Here is a 24,529-nt window from a genome sequence, read left to right on the forward strand (position 1 = left end):
TTAGTCTTCCCCTGCATAGTGGGAGAACTAGGAAGTGCAGAAAGGAACGCAAAAATTATAGGCTTTTCTCAGCATTTCTTCGTACACACTGCCTCAAGTCATGCTCCCCTTGGATATTACATGCAGTTCCCGAGGCAGCCAGTTCGACATAAGATTGGATACTGCCATTAATGCAACTGTTACTACTTGTATGTATGTATGTATATATGTGTATGTATGTGTGTAGGAAAATGGCTTGTATACATGGAAGAAGTGGGTGTGTACATTTACTAGTACAAAGAGGCAGAGTAAGTTTGATGCGTAGTAGGTGAACAAGGTGGTGTGGTGTATGGTTACAACTACTACTTTCTACCAGACAAAATAGCGTACTGTGATGCAGCGAAGTAGTGAGTTGAGGGAGAAGGAGTGTAGTGGCCTTGCTGTTGTGTGTGGTATCTACTACTTTTACTATTCCTACAACAGGTGTTACTATCACGACATCCCAGCCCAGAACTGAACTATTTTGACACAGAAACGTAGTGGAACGAAGAGTAGTTTGGTGTGCTTCCTCAGTTCGATATCCACTACTATTACTTCTACTGCAACTACTACTATTACTCCTACAGCAACTACATTATTACTACTACTACTACAGCTACTACTGTTACTCCTACGACAACTACTATTACCACTACCGCTTCCCAGGCCAAGAAAGCTTTGTGATGTAGAAAAGAGGTGAAGAGGAGAGTGAGTTTGGTGGCCTTTCTCTTGCGTGTGTGTAATGAGGGCTGCGCAAGTGTACCGCCTGCATCATGTACCGTGCCTGCGCCTGGCGGGTGGTACAGTGGTTCACGTGTACCTGGGTGGAGGAGGATAAGGGCGGGGAGTGTGGGTGTGGGTGGATAAGGGGGCTGAGTCGTGAGCGGTCTGGCAGGTCCCGCCCACTCTCCCACTCCGCCCACCATGAAAGTCGGCTTCAACTGGGCCACCATGAGCACCTGCCCGACCTCACCCACACCTACCCCCACACCCCCACCGCCTACCACGCCCACGCCATCGCCCGCACCGGCAGCTTCACCAACAGTACCACCAGCAGCAGCCTTCAGGTACGGTACGCCAAAACAGTAGGCTTGTCAGATGAGTACCGTAGGCTTGTCAAATCAGTAATCTGTTCGTCATCAAAGTTACTGGATTTAGCACAACGGAGAAATCATGAACCATCCGAATCTCATATTTTTATTGATTTTAACTCTCTGGAATCTCGAACGGTCAGACACACTTATTATTCCGGATTACGCCTTTTTCTTTTTCTTTTTTTAATCTCTATTCTGATGCCTTAATCTTAGCAATGTGGCCGCAGATGAATCGCCTCCATGTCACCCTGTCCTCTCTCGTCAGGCCACCCTTTCTCCATCTGACACCCCCCTCTCTCTCTCTCTCTCTCATTTATACCTCTCCACCTCATCTCTAGCGTGTTGTAATCATGAAAAATCAGATAAAAAATAAATGGGTAATAATAAGACTCAGATTTACCGCACTATATCAGTCTAAATTTGAAAGATAAATATAGTTCCGTTTTAGCTGTCCCCATTATTAATATTATTATTATTATTAATTTTATTTTTAACGAGCACATATATTTTTTTTTTGTGTATTTTGGTGTCTATTGTTCCAGTCTGACCTTCACATCGTCGGGGAAAGTCGCAGTTTGGGGGAAATTTTCTGACATTTCCCTCAATCACGGCTATTTTTACCGGATATGATTTACCTCGAACATAATCATCGCTCGGACGTAAATTTGGCGAATCGGACCTAACTTGAATATGCGGAGATAGCGGGGACATGTGGACATAACTTGGACATGTGGACATAACCTGGACATGTGGACACAACTTGGACATGTGGACGTAACTTGGACATGTGGACATAACCTAGACATGTGGACGTAACTTGGACATGTGGACATAACCTGGACATGTGGACACAACTTGGACATGTGGACGTAACTTGGACATGCGGAGATAACATGGACATGTGGACACAACTTGGACATGCAGACATAACTTGGACATGTGGAGATAACTTGGACATGCGGAGATGACTTGGACATCATATAGACATCCTTGTAACCTATAGCATTGTTCTAGGTAGCACAGAAGCTTCCTGACATCTATTCTTTACCGATTTATTTTCTCCATTGCACCGTAACAGTATATTTCATGTAATTTGTATCTTTTGAGAGAGAGAGAGAGAGAGAGAGAGAGAGAGAGAGAGAGAGAGAGAGAGAGAGAGAGAGAGAGGGAGGGAGAGAGAGAGAGAGAGAGAGAGAGGAGTTAAAGGGGACATGGGAGAGGTGAATATCAAAGTGTATGTGAATATCAGAGTGATTATTATTTATTATTATTATTAATTACTATTATTATTATTATTACTATTATTGTTGTTATTATTGTTATTATTATTATTATTATTATTATTATTACAGATGGAGAACTAGACGTATTATCGAGAATACATGTTTGCCAAGATGAGAGAGAGTGTGTGGGAGGGGGGGGGGTTGATAAGTGCGGGGTGTTTGTAAGTGGGTGATTAGAGTTGGGGTTGTTAAGGAGTTGTTAGGCCTGTCTTGGGTCAACTTTCTGCTTGTTAACGTGATTGGGGGAGGAGGCGGAAAGGAAGGGGGGGTCTGTGAGGTAGATAGATTGATAGATAGATAGATGGATAGATAGATACCGGTATTATTATAGGTAAATGGATAGATAGGTAGAGAGATAGGTGGATGGATGGATAGATAGATTGATAGGCAGGTAGGCAAATATGTAGGTGGATAGATTGGTACATTGATTGATAGATGTGGTATATATATTGATAAGTTATAGGTAGGTAGTTTAGATACATACATACATACATACATATCGGTACATACATACATACATAGGTACACAGTAGACGGAAAGGGAAATAAGCATGAGAAAGAACATTAAGAAAGAAATGTGACTACAGGAATGGAGAGAGAGAGAGAGAGAGAGTAATGTTAGTCCACTGCATCCTACTTCATTGTTGTTCTTTCACCTTACCTCCACTGGCCAAGGTCTCTCTCCACTTCCCTCCATCTCTCTCTCTTTCTCTCTCTCTCTCTCCATTTTTTTTTCACGTGTAATATTTTCCACATATGTCTATCCATTAATCTGTTTTCCCTTTCCTCTCATTCCTCCTGCCCACCTCTTCCACTCTTCGTCTTTCCTTCCTTCCTTTTCATCCTCCCCTCCCTCCTTTTCATCCTCCCCTCCCTCCTTCCTTCTCCCTCCTTTCCTTTCCCTCCCTGCTTCCTTCCTTATCCTCCTTCCTATCATCCCTCCATCCTTCCTTCCATTTTCTTTTTACCTTCTTTCCATTCGTCCTTCTTTCTATCTGCTTCCATCCTTCCTCCCTCTCCCTCCATCCTTCCTTCCCTCCCTCCCATTCTTCCTTGATTCCCTACGTCGCCCTCCATCCTTCCTTCCTTCCTCCCTCTCCCTCCATCCTTCCTTCCCTCCCCCTCCATCTTTGCCCATCCTCCCCAGGCCTGTCATTGCAGGTTTATGCTGCATCATCATCATAATAGCCTTTCTCCTGTCTCACAACCATCTTTTACTATCCTCCTTCTCTTCCTCCTCCTCCTCCTCCTCCTCCTCCTCCTCCTCCTCCTGAAAAGAGAAGGGAAAGAAGAGACAGGACGACAAGAATAAATAGGAAGCCGAAAGGACTGAGGAATCAAAACAGACAGACTTGTTAGGACATGAAAAAATGATGAGAGGGAAATGAGTTGAAGAAAAAGCAGGTAGGAAATGAAGGCTAGAGGTGGTTTGTGATGAGATGAAGGGGTGGATGGGTGGATGGATAGATAGATAGATAGATAGATGGATAGATAGATAGATCGATGGATGGATGGTTGGATGGATAGATAGATAGATAGATCGATGGATGGATGGGTGGATGGTTGGGTGGGTGGGTGGATGGATGGGTGGATAGATAGATGGATGGATATGGACTGTTAAATAGAAAATCAAGTAGGAAGTGGAAGACAGATGTGCTTTGTGATAAGATGGATAGATAGACAGACAGACAGATAAATAGATAGATAGAAGGAGGGGAAGGAAGCAATTACCGGGAACCACAAGGGAGGCCAGGCAACAGTGCCGTGGGGGGGGAGGGGGGGAGGGGGGACTGCAGTGAAGAGGTAGTGGCAGTTCTTATTTTTATTATTATTATTATTATTATTATTATTATTATTATTTTTATTATTATTATTATTATTATTATTATTATTATTTTTATTATTATTATTATTATTATTATTATTATTATTTTTATTATTATTATTATTATTATTATTATTATTATTTTGTGCCTGTGAATTTGTCCCTGTCCATCGGTTGACATTGATTTTTATTTATTTTTTATTTTATTTATTTTTTATTTTTGATTGATTTTTTATTTTGATTGATTTTTTTTATTGATTTTTTATTGATTTTTATTTTTATTGATTTTTATTTTTTTATTTTTTATTTATATTGATTTTTTATTGATTTTTATTTTTATTGATTTTTATTTATTTTTTATTTTATTTATTTTTTATTTTGATTGATTTTTTTTATTGATTTTTTATTTTATTGATTTTTAATTTTTATTGATTTTTTATTTTATTGATTTTTTATTTTTATTGATTTTTTTATTTTATTGATTTTTTATTTTTATTGATTTTTTATTTTATTGATATTTTATTTTTATTGATTTTTTATTTTATTGATTTTTTATTTTTATTTTTATTTTTATTGATTTTTTTTTAATTGATTTTTTATTAGTTTAGGATAGACACTGAAGGGGTTAATGAAGGCTGTATCTATCTGTCTGTCTATCTATAACCAGACGCCATAATCCTGTAAGGGGTGGCCACAAACAAATCGCCTCCGTGTCGCCCCGTCCCTTGCCATTTCGCTGCCCCCCCCGCCTCCCTGCTCACACACCCCTCATATACCTCTCCATTCCAACTCATCCTCGGTCTCCCCGTCCCTCTCCCCCCTCCACGATATCTACCTCCCCCAAGTCTCTCCAAAAAAAAATATGCAAGTCTAAAGGCAGCAAGAAATAAAAGTAATGACGGTAATAAGTCAGCGTATTACAGGCCTTAAAGTACGGTAACTCTCTGTGTATGTAGTTGGAGTATTAAATAAGGCGGATTGCGATAAGATTGTGCCTTTAATACGCTACGTGGTAAAATTTGCTTACCGTGTTTTTTGCCCTAGTCGTGACATAGGTACCGCTTGGGTGAGGTATAGTAAACTTGTGTGACGTAAGAGCGATATAGATGTGAAAATATGTCCTTTCCTTCCGGTGTGTGTGTGTGTGTGTGTGTGTGTGTGTGTGTGTGTGTGTGTGTGTGTGTGTGTGTGTGTCTTCTAAAAACACCCGCCCTCTCCCCATCATTAATGCCGAATAATAAGTAAAACACCAGAATATGATGCTAGTCACAAAGAAGTGCAGTGGGAAATGTGTACAGTCGCTGCATAATCTTCCGTCACCGAGCTACGAGAAATAAGCAACAAAGTGACGAAAACCTGGGCCAAGTTAAGATGAAAAGGATATAGTAACGATTTATCGCAAGTGAAAAAGATAAATATAATAAATAATCCGTCTGTGTGTAGCGTTGTAATAATAGAATGCAGGGGTGGGAGGTGGGGGTGATGGTTGGGGGTGTGGGGTGGGGGTGTAGGGTGTGTGGGGTGTTGTGGTGGGGGTGTTTAGTTATCCGCCTGACTCACACCTCACACTTTCACCTTCCCCATCCTTACCTCCTCTCACCCCCAACCCTCTCTCACCTCACCATTCCTCTCTCTCTCTCATTCTCTCCTCACCTTTTCCCCTCCTCTCCCCACCTCGCCTCACTTGTTCCTCCCTCCCTTCCTCCTTTCCTCCTGTATTTTCTCCCCCCATGTCCCTCCTCTCATCTACACTCTTTCCTCTCATCTCACTTCCCTTACCACATTTTGTCTTCTTTTCCTCCCTCTCCTCTCCTTCCTCCATTTATCTTACCTCACCTTTCCTCTCCTCTCCTCTCCTCTCCTTTCCTCTCCCCTCCTCTTCTCTTACTCATCCCTCCGCACACCTTCTCTCCTCCCCCAGTCGCCTCTTTCTTTCCCTTCATCCTTGACCCCCCCCCTCTCTCTCTCTCTCTCTCTCTCTCTCTCTCTCTCTCTCTCTCATTCCCCTTCCATCATCTACCCCCCATTCTTCCACTACCCCTCCTCCTTCCCCCTTCCCTCTCACACCTTTTATCTTTTCAGGTCATATTTCACTTCTCATCTGCTATCACTGTCTTCAATTCCCCCCCCTTTCCTCCTCTTTCCTCCCTCCCTCTCTCCTCTTTCCTTCTTCCTCCTTTCCTCTTCCCTCCTTCCCCTTTCCTTTTTCCTTCTTCCTTCTTTTCTCTTCCCCCCTCCCCCTCTCCTCTTTCCTCCCTCCTCCCTCCTCCCTCTCTTCTTTCCCCCTCCCCCTCTCCCCTTTCCTCCCTCCCCATATGTCTTCCCTCCCAACCCCCTCTCTCCTCTTTATTCCCTCCTCCTCCTCTGCTCTTTCCTCACTTCCCCTCCCCCCCCTCCCCCTCCTCTTCCTCCATGCCCCCTCTTATTATCATTGCACTTGCTGACGTCATTCCCCTCCCTCCTCGCGCTTCGATAAGGTACATAACAGGAGGAGGAGGAGGAGGAGAAGAAGAAAAAGAAGAAGAAGAAGAAGAGGAGGAGGAGGAGGAGGAAACTAATTTAGGACGAGAAGAATGACAGGAATTGAAAAAAACGAGAGAGAGAGAGAGAGAGAGAGAGAGAGAGAGAGAGAGAGAGAGAGAGAGAGAGAATGTCACCTTTTGATATCAGCCTTATCAGCGTCAACACACTCAGGCGAAGAAAGTGTGTGTGTGTGTGTGTGTGTGTGTGTGTGTGTGTGTGTGTGTGTGTGTGTGTGTGTGTGTGTGTGTGACCTTGTGTGCGGTGGTGTGTGTATGCATGCCATGTGTGTAGTTGGTAGCTAGTCTGTGTACGATTTCCTTTGTACAGTATGTAGCTTATGTTGGTAGCCTATGTACGTTTTTGTGTGCATGTAAACATCAACATGGTGCTTTGGGGGAGAGAAGAAGGGGGAATTGCGTCTGTGCGAACTTAGGCTCGTGTGTGTGTGTGTGTGTGTGTGTGTGTGTGTGTGTGTGTGTGTGTGTATGTGTATGTTCGTATGTAATGTGTGTATGTATGTGTGTAAGTAATGTATATATGTGTGTATGTATGTATGTATGTATAAGGAGTGTATCTGTGCATGTGTAAGAAGCGATATACGTTTGTGTGTGTAAGAGTGCATGTAGTTGTGTGTGTGTGTGTGTGTGTGTGTGTGTGTGTAAGAGTGCATGTAGTTGTGTGTGTGTGTGTGTGTGTAAGGGAGCGTGTCGTGTCCTCGTCAGGTCTTTTGTGTTGCAGCTTCTGGCAGTATTGTCCGTCTCTCTCTCTCTCTCTCTCTCTCTCTCTCTCTCTCTCTCAAATGGAATCGACACAAAACAAAAGAACTCAGACACGCACACACGACTACATGCGATTGTTTTCATGGAGAGAGAGAGAGAGAGAGAGAGGGGGGGTGTTGATGTACACGTAATGCTCGTAATTCCTACTTATTCACGGTGTAAGTATGAGAGAGAGAGAGAGAGAGAGAGAGAGAGAGAGAGAGAGAGAGAGAGAGAGAGAGAAATTTGAGAGGGGATGGGTGGAAAGGGGAGAAACCAGGAAAATAAATACAGGAAGGGGGAGGAAGAGAGGGGGAAAAGGGAGAGGGGAGAGAGAGGTTAGAGGAGAGAGGTGGGGAGGGAAGGGTAGAGGAAAAGGGGGGGAGGGGAAGAGGTGAGGGGGAGGTGGGGTAGGAAGGGTAGAGGGAGTGGGGGAGAGGAAGAGGGGAGGAGGGAGGGGGGGGAAAGGAAGAGGGGAGGAGTGAAGGAGAAGGAAGTGCGGGGAGGAGAGGAATTTAAGGAATGAGGTGTTATAAAGAAAGAGAATGAGAAAGGAGAAAAATTAGAAATAGTTGGAAGTATGAGAGAGGTGGGAGGGAAAAATGGCCAAAGAAGGGGAGGAGAGGGAAGAAATGGTGGGGCAGGGAGGAGAAGAAGGAGAAGAAGAAGAAGAAGAAGATAGAAGGGGAAGATGAGGGTTGAGGAAAGCTTGAAGGAGGAGGAGGAAAAGGAAGAAAGACGAAAGGGAAGAGTAGGTGAGGAGGAGGAGGAGGAAACAGGAGATGAAGAAGAAGGAAGGAGATGAGGGTCAGCCTTTAGGAGATGAGGGAAGCAGGGCCAGGAAAGTGGAGTTGGGAGGAAGGAGGGAGAAGATAGGACTGAGGAGAAAGGTGTTGGTGGTGGTGTGTAATTGATAAGCTGATAACAGTATACCACCTCTACCACCTTCCATCCCTCTCTCCATTTGCCATGAAGACACCCAAACACACAACAGCTGTTTTTTATACGGTTAGTGGGGTGCTGTGGTGGTGCTGGTTTCGTGAGTTCGGTTGTGGTGGGGGTGTGGTTGTTTGTGGTGGGGGTGTGGTTGTTTGTGGTGGGGGTGTGGTGTGATTTTGAGGGAGGGTTGATTGTGGTGGAGGTGGGGTTTTGAGGAGAGGAAGGGTTGATTGTGGTGGTGCTGTGGTATAAGGGAGGGTTGATTGAGGTGGTGGTGTGAAGGAGAGTTGATTGTGGTTGTGGGGGAGAGGGTAATTTTGCGGTGGTGGCGTGGCGTTGGGGGAGGGCTGCTTGCTGTGGTGTGGTGTTGGGGGGAGGGGGTTGCTAGTGGTGGTGGTGGGGGAGGGGGGGATTGTGGTGTTGGTGTGGTGGAAAGGGGTGGTTCTTGTGGTGGCAGGATGTATGGTGAGAGTTACGGTGTCCTGGGAGCGAGAGTCCACCTGTTCCCCCCCATCCATTCCGATTTGAACATTACTTATTAATTGAGAAAGATTTCGCAGCATAATGACAGGGTATAATGACGGTGTTAAGGAATTATTTACTCTCTCTCTCTCTCTCTCTCTCTCTCTCTCTAAATCTCAACCCTTTACTCCTGTTTTGTTTTTTTGTTTTTTTCATTTATCTGTACCTATTTACCCATCTGTCTATCCCTTTACCTGTCTCAACTTACCTCTCTATTATCAATTTATCTATCTATGTATCTATATATCAGTCTGTCTATCTACCTATCTGTCCAACTATCTGTCAATCAATATCTCCTGTAAAATCATCTTTCATTGTTTGATTGTTTGTATATCCATCCATCCATCCATCCATCCATCTGTCTGTCTGTCTCTCCGTCTATCTATCCACCCATCCATCTGTCTGTCTATCTGTCTATCTAACTAACTAACTATTTGTCTATCCATCTATCAATCTCTCCGGAAAATCGCCAGCCTTTGTCTCTAAGTTGAACATATCCATCCATCCATCCATCTGTCTGTCTGTCTCTCCGTCTATCTATCCACCCATCCATCTGTCTGTCTATCTGTCTATCTAACTAACTAACTATTTGTCTATCCATCTATCAATCTCTCCGGAAAATCGCCAGCCTTTGTCTCTAAGTTGAACATATCCATCCATCCATCCATCCATCCATCTGTCTGTCTGTCTCTCCGTCTATCTATCCACCCATCCATCTGTCTGTCTATCTGTCTATCTAACTAACTAACTATTTGTCTATCCATCTATCAATCTCTCCGGAAAATCGCCAGCCTTTGTCTCTAAGTTGAACATAGCCAACACCAACAGCGACCCATACCGTATCACCTATTCTTATCTACGTAATTCCTCCCAAGATACCTATAGTACGTGTGAAGGATGTATTGTGTGCTTCGTTACGCGTCTTGGAAGAGGGGATACTACTTTGTCTCTTGGTTTTTTCTTACGTGGAATCTTGGTGTGATCTTGGAGACGTTTTGCGGGTTTGTTTATGTGTGTGTTGGATGGAAGGTGGAGATGACGTGTTTGTTTATAATTTACATGTACATATATATCTATTTGTTTATCTGTTTCTGTACCTATTTATCTCAATGAATGTCTCTCTCTGTATCTATCTGTCTGTATATCAGTAAGTAGGTAGACAGATAGATAGATTTATATGTATATTGTAGGGTTATATCAGATTTTTATACAGTGAGGTGGTAAATTATATGCATTGAACGACCTTTGCAACTTAATGTAAATATGTGTAAATTAGATGATTAACATTTTTTTTAATGCAAGGAAGAAGGAACCAAAGGACAGAAGCTTGCAAGATTGTTCCCTCCAAGAAAAAATGAAAACAAGATAACAGAGCGCCAAATATAAGATCAGATGTAAATGTGTGTGTGTGTGTTTTGTGTGTGTGTGTAAAGTAGATGGTAAATTGATGTAAATGTGTGTAAATGAATGGTAAACTAATGTAAATCCTTCTCTTCCAGACTCTTAAAGATGAGATGGCAGAGGTCACAGCCGAGATGGAGGCGTTGGATGCGGGGGAAGACAGGTAAGAGTTAAACACCTGTTCCTTTCGTAATTAGCTTTGTAATCAGGCTTTTTGTAGTTAGACAGGTGGATTTACACAGCTCACACCTGTTCCTTTTGTAATTGTGTTTTTAGTTAAGCATTTTTTGTGTTAATTGGGGGAAGACAGGTATATTTTCACACCTGTACCCTCTGTAAGTGTGGTTTGTAATCTCTTTTTTTAGTTGTGTTGATACGGGGAGACCTCAGGAGAGAGAGAGAGAGAGAGAGAGAGAGGAGATTGTCTGGAAGTGGCTAGAGTGAACTAAAAAATGTTTCTTGTCGTAGTGAAGAATTAAATTGGAAAGGAAAGATAGGTGAGGTTGAAAAGAGAGAGAGAGAGAGAGAGAGAGAGAGAGAGAGAGAGAGCTTCCTAGTGAACCTCTAACCTACCTATAATTACATGGTTCCAATGGGGGTACCTCGTTTGGCTAGGGTACTGAGGATGTAAAAGAGGTAGGTAGGTACTTAGATCAATAGGTAGGCGGCCTTTGATTCTCTCGCCCCTGCATTCTTGGGTTAAGTGTGTGTGTGTGTGTGTGTGTGTGTGTGTGTGTGTGTGTGTGTGTGTGTGTGTGTGTGTGTGTGTGTGTGAGTGCGAGAGAGTCGGCTGAGATAGTTATTTGATAGCTAAAAGTACGAGTTGGTAGACAGATAAATGAATAGATAAGTTGAGTCTGTATGTATGTATGTGTGTATGTATATGTATGTATGTGTGTATGTTTATATATATGTGTATGTATGTATGTATGTATATAGTCATCGAAAGACAGCAAAGACCAACGCAGAACCATTATCTCCAAGACTTACTCAGGACGGTCTCCAAACAGCATCTTATCAGAATACTACACCCGTCCGACGAGAGAGAGAGAGAGAGAGAGAGAGAGAGAGAGAGAGAGGATAAATAAATAAATAAGGAAGGAGTCGCATTTACCCCTTAGTGTCTGATAATTTAGTTTGTATTAAATCCATGCTGCTTAGAGACTTTTTTTTTTTTTTTTAGTATTGGAGGGGTTGAGGAGGTTGTATGTAAGCCCTATACTTTGAAGTGTATCCTTAGATGGGGAAAATCGTCTGAAGGTAATGATGGTGGTGGTGGTGATGATGAGGAAGAGGGTGGTAATAATAATAATAATAATAATGGCAATGGTGGCAGAGATATGTGAAGGTTGTGGTGAAGGAGGAATAAAAGTGAATGTACAGGAAATTCCTTGTCATGTCTTAGCTGTGTCCGGAATGTGTCTTGTCCACACCTTGAAGAGGCATACCCCGCTGCAGGAATACAGTATTATTGTTATTATCATTATTATTATTATTATTATTATTATTGTTATTATTATTATTATTACTACTACTACTACTACTATTGCCACTACTACCACTACCACCACCACCACTACTTAGACTACTACTACTACTACTATTTTTCATCATCATCGTCGTTGTTATAAGTCTGCTGACTCCCGTACTGCATCAGAATTTATGTATTTAACTTGGCTCAGATTTTCGTCCTTTTGTATCTCATTTCGTGTAGCTCAGTGAGAGAAGAAGCTCACTAATACCTTTTCGTAAGCGATTTATTTGGCTTATTATATTACACCCGTAGTCCTTTCACCTTAACTTGGTCCAGATTTTTGTCCTTGTGGAGCTTATTTCTCGTAGTTTAATGACAAAGACAATACCAAGGCTCTTATTGTCGGTGAGAAAGCTCCCTAACACCTTTCCGTAAGTGATTTATTTTGCTTATTACACCTTACTGCCCTATTCTGTCTTATATATATATATTGTTTTAACATTGCCATACTCTCCATAAATAACGTGCAAAAGGATATTAACCAGCCACATCCAAAAAATAAGTCGCTAAGGAAGAGTTGTTAGGGAGCCTCCTTACATGATGAAAATATGTCTACAGTAGCTGCATCCTTTCCACCGCACCTCTTCGTGACTAGCATCATATTCCGCTGCTAATCTACTGTCACAGCTCAGCGTTCAGGGTGGAGAGATGGCAAGTTTTAGGTCAAGTTGTAGTGAGAAGAGTATAGATTAGTTTTATATTTCTCGCTACTGTGTACATGACGGTAAATAAGTCGGTAAAATAAGCAGATAAATAGATGAATAAATAAATAAATAGATAACTATAGATAAGTAAAGCAAAATAACGATGTGTGCTAATCAGTGAGTTATTAAGACTGGCCATGAGATTCTATAGATGAGTGACACCCCCTGGATTGATGGGATTAGAGGCTTGGAAGAGGAGGAGGAGGAGGAAGAGAGGAAGAGGAGGAGGAGGTGGTGAGGGAAGAAAAGGTGGTGGTGGTGGTGATGAATATGATGATGATGATGATGAAAGAAAAGGTGGTGATGGTGAAGTGAGAGTGAGAGAGAGAGAGAGAGAGAGAGAGAGAGAGAGAGAGAGAGAGAGAGATTAAAGTGAAGGACTTATTGGTGATCACGTATAGCCAGTCACCACTTAACGCACATCTGGACACGAGAGAGAGAGAGAGAGAGAGAGAGAGAGCGTGTGTGTGTGTGTGTGTGTGTGTGTGTGTGTGTGTGTGTGTGCACCGATATGTATGCACGAGTATGTGTGTGTATGTATGTAAGGGCAGCGACGTAGGGACAGACACCTTATATCTTTCCACCGCTTCCCTCTCTCTTCTCTCCTCTCCTCTCTTTTCCTCTCCTATCAGTGGGCGGAGAGAGAGAGAGACGCAAAATTGACGAACAAGAGGGACGAGAAGGAAGGTATGGAGAGAGAGAGAGAGAGAGAGAGAGAGAGAGAGAGGGGACATCTGCACTTGATCACACTTGACACACTCCAAGCACTCTACTGCTCCAGCGGCTGAGCTATCTTTATACCCACAACAACAACAAGAGCAACAACAACAACAACAATAACAGTAGGTACCAAGAAAAACAAAAACAAGAGGACAAAGTTACAACCACAAACAAAAACAACCAGATCAACAATAATAAGACAGAATAACAACACATACAAAACAAGAAAACAGCAACAAAAACAACAAAAACACACCACAGCAAGAACAACCCATAAACTAACACTCAGTTCAGCCCAAATTACAATCCGGAGCGTGGGTGTAACGAAATTGTTCCAGTCGGGTACTGAACTTGTCTTGAACGTGTGTTAAACGGGTACTGAACTTGTATTGAACGTGTATGTGGTATTAGGGTGCGCTACCCCTCATCTCTCTGTTTAGAAGTACATATCCAAGGAGAGGAAATAGTTTAGAATTATAATGATGTTGATGATGATGATGATGATGATGATGGAACCTACCGACCATGTTTGTAATCAAAATTTAGTGATGATAGCTATGATGATGATAATGAACGAGTGAGGGGTTTAGGGAGGAGCCGTGTGTGTGTGTGTGTTCTCTGAGTACACACGCAACCCTGCAATTGTACCGTTCTTTGTGTTCATTGTTCTGCCCCCCTCTTTTTTTTTATTATTTATTCCTGTCTATTTTTTTTTTTTGGCAGTTTCTCGAGTTTTATCGTTACCCTTGGTTTCTCTCTGTCTCTGTCTCTCTCTCTCTCTCTCTCTCTCTCTCTCTCTCTCTCTCCTCATCCCTTCCCATCCCGTTCTCCTTATCTCCTGTCTTATCATTTACTCAGCACCTCTTCAGTCCCATATATCCTAGCCTTTCTCTCCTTTCTCCCTCTCCTCCCCCCGTTCTCACCTTCTTATCCTTACCTTTCCTCTGTACCCCCTCTCGTCCTCACCTGCCGCTCTGTCCTTCCCCTTTATATTCGTTCTCACCCCTCCTCTCCTCACCTCTCCTCTGCTCTCATGTTACCTCTCTTTTCCTCTCCTCTCCTTTTACTCCTCTCCTCTTACCACCTCCCATCCCTACTCGCCATTCCCTCTTTTCCCCTCTCCACCGTTTCGTCCCCACCATCCGTTCCCTCCCTCTCCTCTCCCTCTCCCCGCTTGCCTCCCTTATGGTTACCTCCCCTCTTCCTCCTCCCCTCTTCTCTCACTGCTGCCCCTCGTCCCCACCTTCCGTTCCTTCCATCCATTCTCTCTGCCTCACTTCTTCCCCATCTCTACCTCTGATTTCTTCTTCCTTCTTCCCCTTTCCTCCATTTCCTCAACCTTTCCCCCTCCCCTTCCCCACTTCTCCCTTCTTTCCTCTTCTTCTTCCCTCCATCACCTCTCTCCCTTCTTCTCTCACTCTAAGTGTTTCCCTCTCCTCTCCCCTCTCCCTCCTATCTCAACTTTTCTCCCTTCCCCTCATTCTACTTTTCTCCCTCCCTTCCTTCTCCTTTCCCCTCATTCTACTTTTCTCCCTTCGTCTCGGTCTACTTTTCTCCTCCTCATTCTACTTTTCTCCCTTCCCCTCATTTTCCTTTTCTTCCGTCCCGTCTCCCTCCTATTTCAACTTTTCTCCCTTCCCCTCATTCTGCTTTTCTCCCCCTCATTCTACTTTTCTCCCTTCCCCTCATTCTACTTTTCTCCCTTCTCCTCATTCTACTTTTCTCCCTTCTCCTCATTTTATTTTTCTCCCTTCCCCTCATTCTACTTTTCTCCCTAACCCTCATTCTACTTTTCTCCCTAACTCCCTTCTCTGCCACCCCCTCCATTTCTACGTCTTCACCCCCCCCCCCTCTCCTGCCTCCCGTCCTCTCTCCCCCTCCTCTCGTCTTCTCTCCCCTCTCCCACTCCAACCCCTCCTCCCTTCTCCTACTTCCCCTTTTCTCTCCTTCTTCCCATCCTTTTCTCTCCCCTTTCTCCTCTCCTCCCTCCCTCTCTCCTCTACCTCTCCCCCGTCCCCCTTTCTCTCCCCTACTCAGGTGTCAGAGTGGGAGAGGCAGGCTTATGTTTCCCTCCAGCTGCGCTCTCTCTCTCTCTCTCTCTCTCTCTCTGCAAGTTCACATCCAAAAAATTAAACCACAACATGAAATATCCCACTTTCATATCAGCATAAAACTCACAAGAAACACAAACCATAAAAAGGAAAAACATACCAGTAAATCGTCATCTCGAAACATGTTCAGATTTTCCCTCCATTGTTTCTTCATCATGATCATCATTTTTATTGTTTGACGATACCGACCCTGTTTTGGCATGAGTCAGGTTTGGTTGCATCACTGGTTGCTTATGTAAAGATATGGAGATAATCGATAGAATCTGTGTTTTGTGGGAGTGGATCAAGGAAGGGAGTTTTATTGTTTTAAGGGACCGTACCATGAGGGAGACGCATCGTGTTCTAGCACAATAATAACAACAACCAATCTGCTTGTATTTTGATTAGATTTTTTCTTTTTTTTTTACGATTGCCTTCTAGGACATTTTCACCCATATCATCCTCGTCTGAATCTCTTCACTCTTATAAATGGATGCGCAGGGTTTGGGAAAGAAAAAATAAAAATAAAACAATTGAGGCCGTACCCAGAATGAGATGTACTGTACTCTCGTGTTTTGAAGATGTCGCGACGCGGCTTTTATTTGTGGTATAATTAGGTCTATTTTACGAATGTGTAAATCATTGTAATCGCAACCATTTTTGAAACCACAGTAAGTAAATGATCTGGGTAGAATCCGTAGAGAGGAGAATATAGTAAGTTAGTATGTTTTAAATCATTGTCATGGTAATAATTTTTGAAACCACAGTAATCCGTAGAGAGGAGAGTACAGTAAGTTAGTGCCAGGACGAGGAATATCACTGCCCATTAAAAGTGGACCGAATGTCTATTGTGAGTCATTTCTTGCGTAGTGGAATTCATAGGGTCATCTTTTAGTTCAGGTTCGTGTGTGTATCACTAGTGATGACATTATCATTTGACAAAGTACATATGGTACCACATACTCCAGTACACACACACATACTAACACACACACACACACACACACACGAGTATCATGGTCAAACCAGTCCACCTTCACCCCTGCCACTCACACCACTTGATCTAGTCCCCCCCGGTCTGTGGCATTCACCTCGCCTGACACCACCTTACCTCACCCTAATGTCTCATAACCATACCCAATGCAACCTCAACCAACCTCACTGCCTCACCTCATCTCATTTCACTTCACCTCATCTCACTTCACTTACCCTACCCCACTTCTCCCAACCTCACCCTGCCACACACATACCAATAGCCTACCTCCTCTCACTCATAGCTCACATCACCTCACTCCACACTACTCGCCACACTTAGGCCTGTACCACACCACACACCTGCCTCCACTAAGTGAATAATCTTAACTCACTCACACCACACTCACCCCACCTCTGCTGTCTCCCAGCTTATTGATGTGTGGACTAGATTTGTCTAAGAAATACACTACCTTATGATGAAACTTGTTGTTGTTACTGAGAATAGGATATGGACTGCTGCAGTATTTATTTAGAGACTGTGATACCATGCATCTTTATTCATCTCGCATGTTATTAGGTATGAAGAATGTAGGCTAGCAAATATTACTGCATAGCAGCTATTTATTAGCAAGGTATTCCACTCAGCGTACTTATTGTCACTGCATTTATCATTTACCACATGTATAACCTAACTTAGCGGGATGAGTGATTATCATGCTCTTTGATGTCTGTTTTCTGTTTTCTCTTTTATTCTGGGAAGTGCTGTTGTAGTACAGTACCGTACTGAAGGGTCAAAGTGTTTAGCTGATATGAATATTGTGTACCGTACTGTACAAAGGAGCACTAAGGAATGCAAATGACTACAGATCTATTGGTCCTTGCATGGCTGTTTTTTATAGGGAAGGTTTTAACTAATGACTAAAAAAAAAGCTGATTCTGTGAGTTAAAGACAAGCTGATTCTGAGTTTTAAACGTGGATAGGAAAGCAGATTATGAATATTGTGTACAGATGAGTACATTCCCAATTACACACTGGTATATTGCATGTAGTACCGTACCTCCCATTGCCGTGTAAAAACAAGGCAGACCAGTACATGTTAATATGATCTTCAGCACCATGGACATGCTGGACACTTTCTCTGTTTTCCAATCCAGTTTCACACTACCTGTAATTTAACTCTGGATTACAGTTACTTTTTTTTTTTTTTTTTTCCCATTATCGGGCAGAGATCCAGCATTATTAGAATACTGTATATATGAGTTAAACTGGACAAAATGAAAGAAAAAAAAATCATGAACAGTTTCTAAGCGGAATAAAATTACTTTGTGTTAACTAGAGTATTCTGAAGCAAAAAGACTCTATAAAAAGGGAAGTGATTGATGGAGATAGCTTCTTAATATTTTTCAACTCTACAGTAGTCTTTTTGCTTGAACATGGCCAAAAATTGCCTTCCCTCCATCTTTCCTCCTGATTTGGTAGTGTAGATAAACACTAGAAGACAGTGGAAATAACAAATGCTATGGAAAGGACTAAGAGTCATATTATTAGCAGATCTTTTTCTGCTGCTGATCTCTGTGAAATAAGCTGGGCCAAGTTAAGTTAATAGCACGATAATTGATGACAGCTTTTAACCTTTGATTCCAGCTTAGCTGAGTCATACTTGTTCTTGTTAGCTTGCATACAGCACAAAAACATATTGTAGTTAGCCCTTTTGTTGAATGGCAAACTTTTTTCGTCATGGCTAACTCAGGTTGGATTGCTTTCAACTTTATTAACTCCTTAATTGCAGTTATGAATTCTCTCGTATATTGGTGCTACTTCTAGACAGTTTTATTCAGGGAGAATCTTCCATTCAGAATGAGTTATGGTATACACTTCAGTACAGTGTTACCTTATTCTTGCAGGCACCAGATGATTTTAATCAACATATAATGCTGTAGACCTCGCAACAACGGAGTTTTAATAGTAGGCTACCCAACAACTCCTCCAGTACAATATTTATGTATATTGTATTTATCTATTGGTGCTGGAGAGGGAAGCCTTTCTTATGGTGGCACTGATATAACTGGTCAGCTCCACTGCCCAGTTACTCAGATGTCCCTCAACTCCTGTCCTGTCCCCTGAAAGGATCCCCCAAAAGGAGGATAGTGGAGTACTGGAGGAGGGCAACTTTAGGTTGTGATCCACCAAGTTTACATTCAGAAAATTCAGACAGGCTTGGGGTTGCATCTGCTACTACTACTGCTATTTATGTACAGTAATTAGCTTTTTACAGTCAGGCATTTTAATTCAACTTAGGAGGTTCCCTTAGCAATAGGTGTTAAAAGTATAGTAGTATCAGGCGTATGGCAACATATTACTAATTTCTCTCTCTCTTTTCCCCAACAGTAAGAATAACCCCAAGAGTAAACAGATGAGCATCGGGCGTAAGAAGTTCAACATGGACCCAAAGAAGGGCATCGAGTACCTTATAGACCATGGCCTCCTTAAGAACACACCTGATGGTACGTCCTCACCTTCACCTGACACTACTGAATGTGTTTTGTGGGTCCTCTCGCTTATTTATGTCTGTTCCTATCTGTACATCATCCACCTTAGCTTGAAGAGGATTTTCCTTTGTTTCTTTTTTCTTTCTGTAGCTAATTGGCAGAATCAGTCAGTATTCACGGTGAAGGGATGGCAGCTAAGTGTAAATGGAGAGAGTACTCTAGTTAATGTGCTGGTGTGATTTCCCATTTCCCTTCGTAATGCTGGAGAGGGATTCCTTCACTTAAAGGCAGACATAACGAGGCGGCCTGGTTATACAAATGTCCGTCCTCCCTCCCTGTCCCCCGAAAGGAGAATGGTGAACTGTAGAAAAGCAACAGAAGTCTTTAGCCTACTGGGTTCACATTTCAGATGAACCTGGGGCCACAACAACAACAACAACAACAATTCTCTATACAGTTCTCTCCCTTTTTTACCAATATATCCCCTTCTAAGTAAAATATGAAATGTTCTTTGTATTTGTCTTTCCTCCATTTAATTTTTAATTCTAGTCTTTTTACTTTTTTCTAGTTATCTCCCAGGCTTTTTTTTTTTTTTTTTTTTCCCTGTTCAAAATAATTTTTACTTGTTTCCAGTTGCTCTCACCTTTCTTCATCCTACTGTATACCATCATTCCTTATCCTCTGTGTCATGTTAGCACGGTGTAGAATATGTCAAGGAAATAAAGGATAAATCTTCAAGCTGTTGTGTGGCACTCAGGAGTTGCAAGTGGGTGTTGAGAAGGAGAGGTGGTTGTGGAGCGACACCTGATATTTCCTTGTTGAGCTGTTATGCAAGGTGGTAGAAATATCTCAGTGTTGTTGGAGGTGGGAGGTATGGCAGTATGTGGTGTGTGTGGGGGTGTTAGGTTTTGTTGTTGTGTGGTGATAGTGTAAGATGTGGTAATGTTAGGTGGCAGTTTGTAGTGTGTTTTTTGTGTGGTTATACAGTAGTGTGTGACGTGGCAAGTGTCAAGTGGCAGTATGCAGTGTGTTTTAGGCTTTGTGGTTATGTGGTCTTAGTGTGAGATGTGGTAATTTTAGGTTGCAGTTTGTGGTGCACGTTAATTTTGTCAGTGTGGTGAATGTGAGATGTGGCAGTTTTTGGTGGCAGTGTGGTGTGTTTGGTTCTGTTAGCATGTGGTGATAATGTTAGATGTGGTAGTGTTAAGTGGCTGTAGGCTCATTGGTGTGTATATTAGGTTTTGTTGGTGTGTGGTGATAGTGTGATATGTGGCAGTGTTAGATGCATACTATATTAAGTACTGTAGTGTTGTGTAATTTAGTATTTGATGACTGTGTGTGTGTAAGTTATGGTAGTGTGAGGTGCATTACTGTCTTTTGCACAGCATTTTCTAATGCCCTGTAGTTTCTTCACTACTGTCATCTACATTTCACTTCCTGCTGTGAATGTTCACTTTCTTTACTGCCTTTCATTTTTGTATCATGGAACAATTCATGTAATAAGCTGTAATGTATTATGGTGATTACTTCATAAATTTAGTGACTGTATTACTCACAAGGGTATAATAATTCTCAGCTCATTACGTGTACCCCTAAATTAATCCAAAATGCTGTAACTGGATAGTAGCTGAGGTTTTAAGGATATATAGATTACTGAAGTTTACCTCTTAAAATTATGATGTCATATAGTATTGTATATAATAATTCAGATGTTTCGTGAATTTTCATGTAATCTCCATTCCAAAGCTATTTCCTGTTTCCCCTTAAAATATTCTGTAGAATATTTCAGCCATTCCTATAATTTCTAATATACCTTTCACATCACAGATATTGCCCAGTTCCTGTACAAAGGTGAGGGACTGAACAAGACTGCCATTGGAGACTACTTGGGTGAACGTAATGACTTCAACCAGTCCGTGCTGGACGCCTTCGTTTGTCTCCATAACTTCACTGATCTTATCCTTGTACAGGCACTCAGGTATGGCATGGGGAGGTAGAGATAAGGGGGAAGAAAGAAAAGAGAGAGAGAGAGAGAGAGGAAAAGGGAAAGAAAGTGGAACCCATGGGTATTGGAAGGGGGAAGAGGAGGAACAAAAATACAGGAAAAGAGAAGGGAAATGGAAAGAAGGAGACTATGGGTATTGGAAGGGGAAGGAGAAGAAGAGAGGAAAAACAAAGAGTATTAGAAAGGAGAAAGAGGCTCAGGGGACTGTAAAGAAGAAAGAGAAAAGAGGAATGGGAGGGGAAAAGAGAGAAGGGGAGGGGAATGGCAGATGAGAGAATGTAAGAGGAAGAAAGAGAGAAAGAGACCGGAGGGAAGAACAGAGGTGAGGGGAGGTGGAAAGATAGAAAAGATGAAGGGAGAATAATTAAGGGAGGGGGAAGGAAAAAGTGAGAAAGGATGGAAGTGGGAGAAACAAGAGGACAAGGAAGAAACAAAGTATTGGTAAAGGTACACAGAAGGAAAACGAGAAGGGCAGGACAGCAGTAATGGAGAAAAGAAGGGACTGTGAGAGTTGATAAAGGTGAGGAGGAATATGAAACATCCTAGAGAGAGTACAGCTTTGAAAAACATGAGTGACGTGGAAAGGAAATGTACTCCAGATAAGCATTTCCTTATGATAACAGATTTGTACTTTATTCTTGCTGCTATATACCAGTTTATTCAGTTTTAGAGAGTTCCATGGTAATGAAGGGGTACTTGCGGGCTATACAGTATAATATAACCCCTCCAGTTCAGTGTTTTTGCAGGTTGAATAAAATTAGCTAGAATAAAATTAAAATGTCATCCATCCTTAAACTGAAGGGGTTAAAGAGACTGACTGAGTATTTGTTCTAGTAAAAATGATTCATACATTCTATTGGAGATATATATAGTCGTAACCTTGAGTCTGACACAGAATACGAAACTAGTAAAATATTTTGAGAAGTTACAAAGACAATGTCAGTTTTTCTGTGTATCCTAGCCAAAATTATTCATGTAGTCTGTTACAGGTAGTTTTGTACCTTAGATATTGATACAAGAGAATGTACAAAAATGTTAAAATGATCCCAGAGTCAGAAGGGAGGGTAATGCCATGATTGGAGAGCTTGACATTGGGTATATAGCCATGACAGGTAAAAGTAGTCCTGAAGTTAGAAGGTCGTTGGTCATAATGGAAAAGTAATATAAAACTGGTAAAGTAATCCAGAAGATAGAGTTATGTGTGGTGAAATTGGCTTGTCATGTTGTGGTGGTGGGTGGGAAGGGTGTGAGGTTGGTGGGTGCAGGTTTGGGTGGTACTGGTGGTGGTGTCAGGTGTGGTGGGACTGGTTATACGGGATCACACACATACCTGCCCTTCACACACACCCTTCACTTACTTACAGGTAGCCAATCCTTTCAATGTACTCTCTGTTGTGTCTTTGTGTGGTATCAGAGTATAGAACTAACCAACTCAGACAAATGGCCACCCCTTAAGGGACTGGGGCATCTGGCATTAGATAGATAGTTAGATAGTAACTGATGTCAAAAGTAAGCCAAACCTCCCTTCACTCATTGTTCATACAAGATTAATAATCATGAGACAATAGTGTACTGGTTAGGCTTTTTTTTTTTTTAACATATATAACTAATACTGTATTGACAATAAGTGTAGTCTCACACTGTCCTATTCCAATAACACTTAATCCAAACAGCTTTCTTCCATTTACATCTGATCCTGTATGGTATCACTACCAAATATACTCTTACTCAAATGTAGCCTGAAATTGCTCTCTCCATCTTGAATGCTGAGTTGTAACCATAGATTAATGAAAGAATATGGCACTAGTCATGAATAAGTGCAATGGAAAGAATTTAGAGCTGTAGCATTGTCATGTGAAAGGAATATAACACCCAACATCCTTCTTGCAGACAATTCTTGTGAGGCTTTCAGGTGCTGGGTAAGGGCCAGAAAAATGACCAGATGAAAACTTAATATACTTGCATAATGTAACAGAATGTTTGGAAACCAATATGAACACTATTTTGAGTAATATATAATCCAACAGCTTTACTGTACAGTATATCCTTGTATTATAATACTGTAGAATCCATGAAAACTAACATTCACCAACATTTCCACCAATACTTATTCCAAACAGAACTTTATTCCACTTACATCTGCCTTAAATAATGTCATTTTCATCTAACATCCAACATCCTTCCTGCAGACAATTCCTGTGGAGTTTCCGACTGCCAGGTGAAGCGCAGAAGATTGACCGTATGATGGAACGTTTTGCCCACCGGTACTGTGAGCTCAACCCCTCCATCTTCCAACACCCCGACACTTGCTTCGTGCTCTCCTTCGCCATCATCATGCTCAACACCTCCCTCCACAATCCAGCGGTGAAGGACAAACAGACCATCGAGCAGTTTATCGCCATGAATCGTGGCATTGATAACGGCGATGATCTACCACGGGAACTGCTGGAGGTATGGTTGACTGCTGAGATTGTTTGCTGTTAGTTTGAGGGTTCTTAGTTTTGGCATTCAGTTTAATTCTTTTTGGTGTACAGTTGCAGTCAATAATCCTACTCTGTTGCTACATACCATATAACACTGATTTGTCAGTTTATCTCTGTGCAGTATATTATTGCCAGTTGTGTGGAAAACTAGTTTATTTTGAAACACTGCACTGATATGTAATGAGAATTTAGTATATTTGTGTTGAAATATGTGATACTTTGGAATATATCTTTGACACGTAATGAGGACTGATTGTATTGCAAAGCTGGCTTCATTATCAGCCCGACACTATGATGCAAATTCCCACTAATCTCCACCTTCATCCCAGAGTCTGTATGAGAGCATAAAGACAGAGCCATTCAAGATCCCAGAGGATGATGGCAATGACCTCATGCACACATTCTTCAACCCTGACCGTGAGGGGTGGCTCATGAAGCAGGGCGGTCGATACAAGTCATGGAAGCGCCGCTGGTTCATACTCAATGACAACTGCTTATATTACTTTGAATACACCACAGACAAGGAGCCACGTGGGATTATACCATTGGAGAATATTGAGGTGAGTGGGGTTGTTGGTGTTATGGTGGTTAATGTGCCCTCAGCCATTTCTAGACAATATCCTAATGGATTGCAGAGAACCGGCTACCTGGCTAATTCAGGTGGGTGCTGCTAGAGATATTTTGCTGAGGTTATGATTTGGGATTATCTGTGTTGTGATCATGAGGTGCATGTGGTAAGTGTGTTGTGGTGTGGGGGATGCATTACATGTATGGTGAGGGCATAGTGGATTGTTTGTGAGTTGCATTTTGTGTTGGCACTGAAGCATAGAAGGGTGATGGCCACGTCATCGACTGGTAGGGTCCATTCATGTGTGTTTTGAAAAGGCAGTTTTTGGTGGTACCAAGAGTCAGGTATAAAATATGCCGTTCTGCCAAAGGGATTAATTAACTCATTGCTTGAATTTTTTTTTCCTACAGGTGCGAGAAGTTCAAGATCGTAACAAGCCCAACTGCTTTGAGCTGTATGCCACATCAACAGACTTCATCAAGGCATGCAAGACTGATAGTGAGGGTAAGGTGGTGGAGGGTAAGCACACTGTCTACCGCATGTCAGCAGCATCACCTGATGAGAAAGAGGAATGGATCAAGTGCATCAGGTATGAAT

The 24,529-nt window shown here is 42.1% G+C and overlaps 1 protein-coding gene across 1 annotated transcript in view; it reads left to right on the forward strand.

The window, feature by feature from the left end:
• The first annotated feature begins 791 nt into the window (after positions 1–791).
• Positions 792–24,529, forward strand: part of step (cytohesin steppke) — a 28,775-nt gene continuing 5,037 nt past the window's right edge. The window contains exons 1-7 of the mRNA XM_080277180.1: positions 792–1,085; positions 10,462–10,526; positions 18,776–18,891; positions 20,704–20,854; positions 23,071–23,332; positions 23,694–23,924; positions 24,343–24,521. Coding sequence (XP_080133306.1) covers positions 792–1,085; positions 10,462–10,526; positions 18,776–18,891; positions 20,704–20,854; positions 23,071–23,332; positions 23,694–23,924; positions 24,343–24,521 — 1,298 coding nt within the window. The remainder of the gene's footprint in view (positions 1,086–10,461; positions 10,527–18,775; positions 18,892–20,703; positions 20,855–23,070; positions 23,333–23,693; positions 23,925–24,342; positions 24,522–24,529) is intronic.

The sequence above is a fragment of the Coenobita brevimanus genome, chromosome 69 (assembly GCF_032717465.1).
Source record: "Coenobita brevimanus isolate Jiangsu-jjx chromosome 69, ASM3271746v2, whole genome shotgun sequence".
Taxonomy (NCBI): Eukaryota; Metazoa; Arthropoda; class Malacostraca; order Decapoda; family Coenobitidae; genus Coenobita; species Coenobita brevimanus.